Source organism: Nicotiana sylvestris, chromosome 10 (assembly GCF_000393655.2).
Source record: "Nicotiana sylvestris chromosome 10, ASM39365v2, whole genome shotgun sequence".
In the NCBI taxonomy this organism is placed as follows: domain Eukaryota; kingdom Viridiplantae; phylum Streptophyta; class Magnoliopsida; order Solanales; family Solanaceae; genus Nicotiana; species Nicotiana sylvestris.
In genome coordinates this window covers 6605230-6615881 of record NC_091066.1, presented here as the reverse complement: position 1 = coordinate 6615881, position 10652 = coordinate 6605230, and the positions used below count along the sequence as shown (strand labels likewise).

Here is a 10652-nt window from a genome sequence, read left to right as displayed (position 1 = left end):
TGGCAATATTCATGAAGCTCCGGAGAAAAGAGAAGATTACAAACAAGTTATTTTGTGACTAAATGATTTTTTTCCTTTTATTAGAAAGGTTGTTATTAGGTTCATTGCGTTGACAATTGAAATTTAAGAAAAATGTCTAATGTACCTTAATAAAATATTTCACAAGTTTGATGAGTAATATATTTAAGAGTTTATCCGTGCATCGCACGAGTACTAATACTAGTACTAGTTAATGTTAACAAACTTGTTTATGATACATGTGGATTTTACACACTAGCCCAATGGTTACATCACTTACATGATACATGTGTTCGCATACGAGATTTAAATCATGATTAATTAATAACAATCACACCTTAAATTATTATTTAATCATGAAAAATTAGTATGGTCTACTGTAACATCTAGGGCAATACAGTTTTTACCTATACGAATTTTATTTCAAATATTTTAATATTTCTCCAAGTAAAATTTATATTCAAACACAAGAACGAATACATATATATTTTCGCAAAACTCAAATTCTTTATTTTAAAAAAAAACTTTAACCAAATATGTCAGCGGTGCTATGACTATTCAATTATTAAAGTCAACCCAATAGTCAAGACTTAGATCACTTTATCTTAAAAGTTCAGAAAACACACACAGACACACAGTACTAGGAAAAGTAGAACTGAAATGGAAACTTCAATTCCAAAGAATTTCAGAAACATAGTTCTAATATTTTTGTTCCTTATTTGTTGGAATAAAGTTTTTGCAAGAACTCAAGAAGATGACAAAGTAACAAAATTGCCTGGGCAACCAACTACACCACAAGTCTCACAATTTTCTGGTTATATTACAGTCAATAAAACTAATGGAAGGGCTCTTTTTTACTGGTTTTTTCCTTCTCAGTCTGAATCTTTCAAGAAACCCCTCCTACTTTGGCTTAATGGTGGTAAATTCTCATATCTTTTAATAAAAAGTGAACCCAATTTTCTCCTTTTCTTTTTTTATATGAAAGTTTGGATATTAATTCTGTTCTTGTTGTACTTGGATTTTGTGGCTCTATGACCATAATTCTTGGTTCCCCTGCATAATTGGTAAAGTTGCTGACATGATAAAGTTGCTAACATGTGATTACGAGGTCAGGGTTCGTGTCGTGGAAACTGTCTCGTGCAGAAATGCACAGTAAATCTGCGTACAATAGAACCTTGTGGCCCAGCCCTTCCGGGACCCCGCACATAGCGGGAGTTTAGTGCGGCGGGTTGCCCTTTGTTTAGTAGTTATGTAGGGATTATAATGCAAGAGTATTTTATGCATGTGAAAATAATACTGGGATTATTATAAAATGAATAATTATGCAAGAATTGTTATGTGAGAATTGATTACTCTAAGGGTGTTTTTTGTCTTTAGTTACTATTGTCAACCGGAGGGGAGTCTTGGAGCAACGGTAAAGTTGTCTCTGTATGACCTATAGGTCATGGTTCGAGCTGTGAAAGTAACCACTAATGCTTGCATTAGGATAGACTGTCTACATCACACCCCTTGGGTGCGGCCTTTCCCGGACCCTGCGTGAATGCGGAATGCCTTGTGCACCGGGCTGCCGTTAGTTACTATTGTCAACTTATTGCTTTAGTTTCTTAGCATTCACTTGTGTGATTTCTCTATTAGGCCCTGGTTGCTCTTCAGTTGGATATGGTGCTGCTGTGGAGTTAGGACCTTTGCTAGTTAAAAACAATGGGGCTGGTCTTGACTTCAACAGTTATTCTTGGAATAAAGGTCATATCTTATTTCATTTCATTTATAGTCTACTTTGACCTTATGTGCCTTTGTTTACTGCTTGCTATTATTGCTATTGCTTCTTTTTCATCTTTCCTTGAGTCGAGGGTCTATCGTAAGCAACCTCTCTACCCTCGTAAGGTAGGGGATAGGGTCTGCGTACACTCTACTCTTCTCAGACCCGACTTGTGGATGATGTTATTGTTGTATGCTCTATTTGACCTTATATTATTTATCAGTTTATGATGAACCCACATGATATACAATATATTGACTCTATATATTCTGTTGTTGAGACAGAATCAAAAGTAGAGAATGACAAATTGATAGAAGTTTCAGCTTTGCAAGGCTTAGTAGCTGAAGAGTAATATCTAAACTACAAGAGTGTGATAGTATTTTTCTTGTGGTTATCTCAACTGCAGAAGCCAATTTGCTGTTTTTGGAGTCTCCAGTTGGGGTGGGATTCTCATACACCAATACATCCTCCGATTTAACCAACTTAGATGACGACTTTGCTGGTAATTACAACCTGAGAAATGCAAATACGTTTCCAAGAAGAGTGTGCATGTATAGTGTTTATGCTAACTTAGTAACATAATTGGCTTGATACAGCTGAAGATGCTTACAATTTCCTGGTGAATTGGTTGGAAAGGTTCCCCGAGTTCAAGAACCGCGAGTTTTTCATATCAGGAGAGAGCTATGCAGGTGACATAAATCTTTCGATAAACTTTCGTCTTAATGATTTAAGACTATGCCAATGTGCGTAAAAATGTATGCAGGTGACATAAATTTTTCGATAAACGTTCATTTTAATGATTTAAGACTATGCCAATGTGCGTAAAAATGTTCATTTCTTTTGTAATCATAGGACACTACGTGCCCCAACTGGCAGAGCTCGTGTACAACAGAAATAAAGACAGCAAAAAGTATCCATATATTAATCTCAAAGGTCTCATAGTAAGTTCGCGTTCATACTTATGCCATACTCTATCATTGTTCTTATCCCAATGGCACATCACTGCAAAATTCACTATTTAATCTAATACAATGACTTGCAGGTTGGAAATCCTGAGACGAATGATTACTACGATTATAAAGGGATATTAGAATATGCTTGGAGCCATGCAGTAATTTATGATTCACAGTATGAAAAGGCCAAACAAGTATGTGATTTCAATCTCTCCAACTGGTCGGATGCATGTAACGCCGCGATGAAAGTAGTATGGGATAAATATGAAGAAATCGACATCTACAACATTTATGCTCCCAAATGTCTCCGGAACACGAGTTCCTCTTCTTCTGCTAGTCTTGCTGTCAGTGGACATGAATCTTCTAAACTCAAGGTGATTATTCTACCCCGAAGTTTCAGAATGATCTTGTATCACATGAGTGCATTTTAGTCGGTATGCATAAAATACTTGATAGTCTTTGAGCCTTGAGCAGGCCATTCCTTATGCCTAAAGACATAACAATATTGCGTATTGCAATTAGTGTTCTTGTCTGACATATCTGTTCACTGTATATTCCTTTTTTTCTCAAAAGACTGTTACAAGCTTATTCATTTTATAGCTCGAAATCAACATGCAATCTTCACGAATCAAATAGAAACTTGGCAAACATGACCTGAAACTATGCTTGATTTTGACGATGTACTTAGTTGCAGGCACTTAATTATGGATTCAGGAGGATGAAACGAATTCCGGGGGGTTATGACCCCTGCTATACTGCGTTTACTGAAGAGTATTTCAATCGGTTAGATGTTCAAATTGCCCTCCACGCAAACAGTGAAGGGCGTCATACTAGAGTAAAATGGCAAAGTTGCAGGTAAGTTCAAGTTTCAGCTTAATTCTCCTTCACATTCTGGAATCATGTCATGGTTATTTTTGCCCGAATTTCCTGCAATATTTGTTTATTATTTACTAACTTGGTTTCTGTTACGTACTTTATTAGTGATCCAGTGTTCCAGAAGTACAACTATAATGTGTTCTCTGTCCTGCCAATATACAAAAAGCTTATCCAAGGGGGCCTGAAGATTTGGATTTTTAGGTATTTGAGTTTTTTATCTGTCTTTATTTTGCTTTTTCCCTTGTTCTTGTTCTTGTTATAGTTATAGTTGCATGTATCCTAGTTGTAATTCATATGCATGCCAGAAAATGTTCACATTCTTAAGTTATAAAGGACTCGCTCTCTCCATATAACTCTCAGCATCTAATGGTTTAGGGACTACAATTTATTATGTTGGCTGAACAAAGTATAGTTTGTCTGCCTATTAAGTTCTCTTTACTGTCCAAAATTGGATCATGCCTTGCGATTCCTTGAAATGCATCCTGATTTTCTTTTAATACTCATTTTCTATAAGCTTACATTCATGTGACCCCGTGTATTTTTTATTATCAAAAAGTGGGGATGCAGATGGGCGAGTACCAGTAATTGGGACGCGATACTGCATTGAAGCTCTTAATCTGACTCTGAAGTCCGAATGGCATTCGTGGTTCCACAATCATCAGGTCAGTTCTTGTCGTAATTGTTGACTCATAACAGTTAAATAATGATCAAACAGAAAACCATGCGATAACATGAAAAAGGTAAATTTTCATGTTTCCTCTTCCTCCCAGTCGCGACCCCCTGCCCCCACCTGAACCAGAACATGCAGTCGGAGTCCATTAACGGATGTAGGTAACTTATCCTCCTTCTAAAGATAGTTGTCTCGATAAAATTAGTGCTCGTTGAGTCAACAGTATTTCAATCTTATAACCATTTGGGACTAAGGTGTAGTTGCTGTGTTGTTTATAAACTATTTAAACAATGCAATGTTCAACAAAACATTAAAGCACGAGTTATTGATATGTAAACGAAAAGCTAACTAGCCAAGTATCTTTGGTTGCTGGAGTGTAACCTGAAAAATAAGGCAGGTTACAACGTGGTAAATGTGGGACAAAATATTACAACACGAGCAAGACAAATATGATTTCTATTTAACCGATTGAAAGTTGCTGATATGTACACGAAAAGCTAAGAATCTTTGGTTACTGGAGTGCAACCAGAAAACTAAAGCAGATATTTTTCAGGTTGCTTGTTACAACATGGTAAAAGTATACCGAGAGTGTAAAATTTATTTGCATTGTCAGTATGTATAGTAACAGCTAACAAGTGGTAAAATGAGGACAACGAGAGACGTTAATGTATGTAAATATGCAGGTGGCAGGACGGATAGTGGAGTACGAAGGGCTAACGTTCGTGACAGTAAGAGGAGCTGGTCATCTAGTACCTCTATACAAGCCAAGTGAAGCTCTAACCCTCATCCATTCCTTCTTAACTGGTGAAGAACTCCCTGCTCATAGATAAACGTCAATTGTATCCATAATAAAATCTCTAATAAACATCTTTCTGTCGTTTTACTACACGAAGTTACATGATGTTTGCTACTACTTAAGGGCGGAGACATGTTGACCTTTCACTGTAGCATTGAACTTCTTTCTTGGTTATACAGTAACAAGAATCAAGACTTCAGAGATTATAACAGCTAGACAATCAAATGCAACTACAAAGTGGATTCTCTTTTTAGTACTAAAAAATTTTGAGAAAAAAAGACTCAGCAAATTACTTGGGATGTCACTGTCACAAGTCTTTTGGTGCAAATAAATTATTATGGAGTTACTATATTTGAATATTTGATTCGCTTACCGAATAATAACTCTGGTTAGGTTGTTCGTTCTTAAAAATTTAATGCCATAACCACTTTTAAAGTTATTTGGTCTGATTCTAAATCAATCATTCATTCAACACGGCTAAAATCACCACCAAAGATGTGGTGCTGTGGATGAGACTGTTCCTCCCTTAATCAGAGGTCTCTGGCTCGAGTCCCGGGTATGGAAAAATCCTTGGTAGGGAGTGCTTCCCCCCGAATGGGGCCCTACGCGGTGCGAATCTGAATATAATTGAGCTCCAATACCGGTACCGAATACCGGGTGGAAAACCAAAAAAACACTGCTAAAATCGTGTCACGCATTAGTCCATTAACAGAAGTTGTTTTTAGTTCAAACCTACCTAGACTCGATGTTGTCATTAGGGGTGGGCGTTCGGTATTTCGGTTCGGTATTTAAGAATTTCGGTTCGGTATTTCGGTATTCGGTTTATCAATTGTGTATACCAAATACCATACCAAAATATTTCGGTACGGTTCGGTATTTCTTATTTTGGTTCGGTACGGTTTCGGTTTAACAATCAATGAATAATCAATGCTAACAGTGCACATGCACAATTGAAATTTTCACTCTGAAAAAATCTGTTTTCCGATATATAACAATGCACATGGCTGATGGCACATGCACAATTGAATAAGTGAAAAGCAAAAGCTGAACAAGACAACAAGTTCTTTACAATCTGCACGCCAGTATATCATATTATACAATATTACAATCTGCATTCTGCACGCCAGTATACAAGTGAAAAGCAAAAGCTGGCCAACTGCACAATGCACATTATACAACTATATTAAACAACTTAAACACAGTGCAATACTGCAATCAACTGGCCAACTGCACATTACACAACTTAACACTTAACACAGTATACAATTGAATCTGTACACAACTACACAACACATTACACAACTTAACACTTAACACAGTACACAATTGAATATGTACACAACTTAACACTTAAACACAGTGCAATAAAATACAGTGCAACAAAAACAGTCTTAACACTTAAACACAGTGCAACTGACCAACTGCAATAGTCTTAACAGTCTTAACACTTAAACAGTTAAACATAGTGCAACAAAAACAGAGAGGGCATCCCTCAACAAACAGTCTTAATTCTTAAACATGAATTCCAGGAAGACGCGCAAGACAACGCTTAATATGCTTCCTTAAACCAATTGTTCCATTCCTCTTTGGATTAACATTATATACTTGACCACAATGTTTGCACTCTACTTTGCGAACTTCTCCGTTATCTTCTTTCACCACAAAGTATTCCCAAATATCGGAGCGTTGAGCAGTAGCACGGGGCATGATTGCACTTGAACCTAAAAAAAATATAAATCATAAGTTAGAATATTATAGTTTGATGATAATAAAACAAAACTACAAAATATTAAGTATATCATTATCACCAAACAAATAGAGTATTAAACTTACCACTCAAGATGCAAGTTGCAACTATACATCAAACAATGCTAGTAGTGCTTCCATTATTTTCCATATCTAAAGATAATACGACCAAATATGTCATACAAATGAAAAAGCATGATATATTATTTTGAATTAAAATACACACAAAATATTAAAGCTTACCAAGCTCGAGTTCCTAAAGATACTTCAAGTCTTCTTCAATACTAATAGGATTCTTCTCTTCTCTAAGCCAATCTTGAACACAAATAAGAGCTTGCATACATTTAGGAGTCAATGAACTCCTAAATGAATCAAGAATATGGCCACCAGTGCTAAACGCGCATTCCGACGCCACACTAGAAATTGGAATTGCCAACACATCACGAGCCAACTCCGAAAGAATAGGAAATCTAGGAGCATGTGTTTTCCACCAACTCAAGATATCAAATTCTTCACTAAAAGGCTCTTGTTCTTCACTAATGTATTTATCCAACTCCGATTTAGCACCCCCACTTCCATTGTCTTCCTTTTGTTTCTTCAAGCTAAGCTTAGTCCTTATTTTTGATGCACTTATAACACTCCCACTAGGTGTATTAGATGTGTTGTTAGATGAAGTAGAACTAGATGGAGATTGAGGACAAGATTCGGTTGAATACTTTTTTAGATACTCTCCAAACAAAGAAATTCATATAAGCATACACCTCAGCATTTATTTTCTTCCCTTTTTCCTCCCCAAAAAGTTCTTCAAGTGCTCCCTCAACATATTCAAATTTGTTACGTGGATCCAAGACGGAAGCAATAAAAATCATTTTATTCATCTTTTCAGGCTCACCCCAATACTTCTTGAACTTTTCTTGCATTTGCTGAGCCATTTTTCTCAAATGCTCATCCTCACTAGCTAAACACATTTTCAAATGACAATAAAGTTCAGATACATCCTCAAAATGAGAATTACAAGTGACATAACGTGAACCTGAAACTTTTTTAGTTAGCTCGTGAAATCTTGCAAGAAACTCTATCACATTCCTCACATTTACTCAATCATCAGATTCAAGAGGACTTGCATTACCACCATCTTCACAAAGATGAGAACATTGATAAGCAGAAAATCCATCATAAAAAAGATGCAACTTGTTAAAGGCCTTTTCAAAGTGTTATGCTGTATCCAACATCAAATAGGTGGAATTTCACCTGGTAGGAACATCCAAATACAATGTTTTGGTACATTCTACCTTTACATGTGCACAATACTGTTTAAACTTTAAGGTCCTTACAGGCGAAGATCTCACATACCTCACAATATTTCTAACACGTGTCACAGAAGCATCAAGTTCTTTCAAACCATCTTGCACAATTAGATTTAGTATATGAGCCATGCATCTCGCATGAAGATGTTTACCACTCATCATATTAGTTTTCCACATATCTAACTGTTTAGACAATTCTTTGATAGTGACATCATTTGAAGAAGCATTGTCCACAGTAATAGTGAAAACCTTGTCTAATTTCCATTCAGGACGTCGCAGGACATGGCAGGGCGTGGCCATGGCACGACGCAGGACGCGCCAGGACGTCTGCCTCTTCTCAAGACAAACAAAAACATAAATTAACACCAATATCAACAAGGCATGATGTAAGCCTAAAACTACCCGGACATAGGCATAGCTAGTAGCTACGTATGGACTCTCATCACCTCGTGCGTACGTAGCTCCCACAAATAGAAGCACATAACAATTTAGTTTACCTATGGGGTTAATTCCCTCTTACAAGGTTAGAAAGGAGACTTACCTCGCTCTGAAGTTCCATAACCGGCTCCAACGCCACTCTAACACCTCAAATCGATACCCAACGCTTCAAAACTAGCCAAAAATGTGCAAACCAATGAAAATATACTCTAATACTCATAAAAAAATTTATTTACAACAATTCCCAACTCCGCTCGGAAAGTTGATAAATCACCCTCGAGCCCACGTGCCCGAATTTCAAAATTTATTGAAAATAAATATTTCCCATAACTCATATGGTCTATCTCCAGAAATTCATCCAATTTCTTCCATGAATCGACCCTCAAATTAAGGATTTACCATTTTCAACTTTGGAGCTCAAAATCCCAATTTCTACTATCCAAATACGGATAAAAATAGAAACCAACAGAAATAATCATGGAGAAACATCAAAATAAAGGTAAGATATTTACCCCCTTGTTGAGACGAGAACAACGCCCCGAAAATCACCTCAAACGGAGCTCTAGAACTCAAGATATGCCCAAAATACTAAAATTCTCATTTTAAAACACTGTCTAGGCGACTTTTCTTTATCGCCTTTGCGGGAGACTTTCGCGTTCGCGAAAAGAAATTTTTCGCATTAACTGGCCAACCCAGAAATCCTTCTTCTCATTTGCATAACCTCTCTCGCGTTCGCGAAGAACAAATCTTCGCACCAGAAACCAACAATTTTGTCCGACACAGAAATGGGCATAACTCTCTCAAACGACATCAATATTCGATCCGCAATTACAATACTGATCTAATGATTCAATTCAATCCCAAATAAAAGGTTATTTTCTCAATATAGTTCCCTTTATTCCTAAAAAAATGACGTCGAAATATCAAATAAGAGCGCGATACAACCCAAAAACCTCTGAAACTCACCTGAGACACCCGGGACCTCGTCCAATCACACAAACCAGTCCCATAACATAATACGGACTTGCTCGAGGCCTCAAATCATATCAAACTATATCAAAATCATGAATCGCACCCCAATTCAAGCTTAATGAACTTTAGAACTTCCAACTTCCACATTCGATGTCAAAACCTATTAAATCACGTTCGATTGATCTCAAATTTTGCACACAAGTCACATTTGACATTACGAACGTACTTCAACTTCCGAAATTAGATTCCGACCCCTATATCAAAAAGTCCACTTTCGGTCAAACTCCTCAAAAACCTTCAAATTTCTAACTTTCGCCAAATGACCCCAAAATGACCTATGGACCTCCGAGTTCACTTCTGGATGCGCTCCCAACAACAGAATCATCATATGGAGCTATTCCCAGACTCGGAATCCCAAACAGACATCTATAACACTGAAATTCACTTCAACCCAAATTTATGAAATTCTTCCAAAATGCTAACTTCCACAATAGGTGCCGAAACGCTCCCGGGTTATACTAAACTCGATACAGACATACACCCAAGTCCAAAATCATAATACGAACCTATTGGAACCTTCAAATTCTGATTCCGAGGTTGTTTACTCAAAATCCAACCTTAGTCAGAATCTTCCAACTTAAAGCTTCTGAAATGAGAATTCTCTTTCCAAATCAACTCCGAACTTCCCGAATTTCAATTGCGACCATGTAAACAAGTTGTAATACCTAAAGTGTAGCTGCTCGTGGCCTCAAACCGCCGAACGACGTGCTAGATCTCAAAAGACCGGTTGGGTCGTTACAAAATTATTTTCCAAGATCAAGAAAGGAATATTTTCAATATAATTGTCACGACCCAAACCGAAGGGCTGCGACGGGCACCCGGTGCCTTACTCAACCGAGTACCAACATAACATATCTTTCTTATCGTACTGTCATTGATAAATGGGCCAAAAAGTGTCATCATGGGATAACCAGAATAAACATGAGGGAATACCTGACATAGAACGACCCAATCCGTATATAGAAACTCATACCTATGACATATGGGCCTATAAGGCCTATATGATCCATTATATACTTAAAATATAGGCCGACAAGGACATACAAGTATCCCTATA

The 10652-nt window shown here is 37.0% G+C and overlaps 1 protein-coding gene and 1 long non-coding RNA gene across 3 annotated transcripts; one reads left to right on the top strand and one right to left on the bottom strand.

Annotated features, from left to right (window-relative positions):
* Nucleotides 1–621: 621 nt before the first annotated feature.
* Nucleotides 622–5283, top strand: LOC104217207 (serine carboxypeptidase-like 26). 2 transcript variants are annotated; one of them, XM_009767387.2, is made up of 10 exons: nucleotides 622–937; nucleotides 1654–1761; nucleotides 2184–2279; nucleotides 2374–2466; nucleotides 2630–2718; nucleotides 2820–3104; nucleotides 3425–3585; nucleotides 3712–3807; nucleotides 4163–4268; nucleotides 4960–5283. In XM_009767387.2, exons 1-10 carry the CDS (start codon nucleotides 679–681, stop codon nucleotides 5104–5106), a joined length of 1440 nt encoding a protein of 479 aa, XP_009765689.1. In that variant the 5' UTR covers nucleotides 622–678; the 3' UTR covers nucleotides 5107–5283. The 2 variants fall into 2 exon arrangements, with proteins under 2 accessions (XP_009765689.1, XP_009765688.1); XM_009767386.2 differs by having other exon boundaries at nucleotides 627–937; nucleotides 3419–3585.
* Nucleotides 5284–6657: 1374 nt separating this feature from the next.
* LOC138880497 (uncharacterized) lies at nucleotides 6658–7082 on the bottom strand. The gene is made up of 3 exons (XR_011403197.1): nucleotides 7062–7082; nucleotides 6906–6971; nucleotides 6658–6793 (listed from the first exon to the last, which is right to left on the bottom strand). It is a non-coding gene; the product is annotated as an uncharacterized lncRNA (long non-coding RNA).
* Between the last annotated feature and the right edge of the window lie 3570 nt (nucleotides 7083–10652).

Bases quoted from the DNA above. Each gene is read 5' to 3' on its own strand.
- LOC104217207 (XM_009767386.2), top strand. From the start codon at position 679: ATGGAAACTTCAATTCCAAAGAATTTCAGAAACATAGTTCTAATATTT. The intron at 1,762-2,183 runs GTCATATCTTAT...TCTCAACTGCAG, and splicing joins CAGTTATTCTTGGAATAAAG to AAGCCAATTTGCTGTTTTTG. The intron at 3,105-3,418 runs GTGATTATTCTA...CGATGTACTTAG, and splicing joins ATGAATCTTCTAAACTCAAG to TTGCAGGCACTTAATTATGG.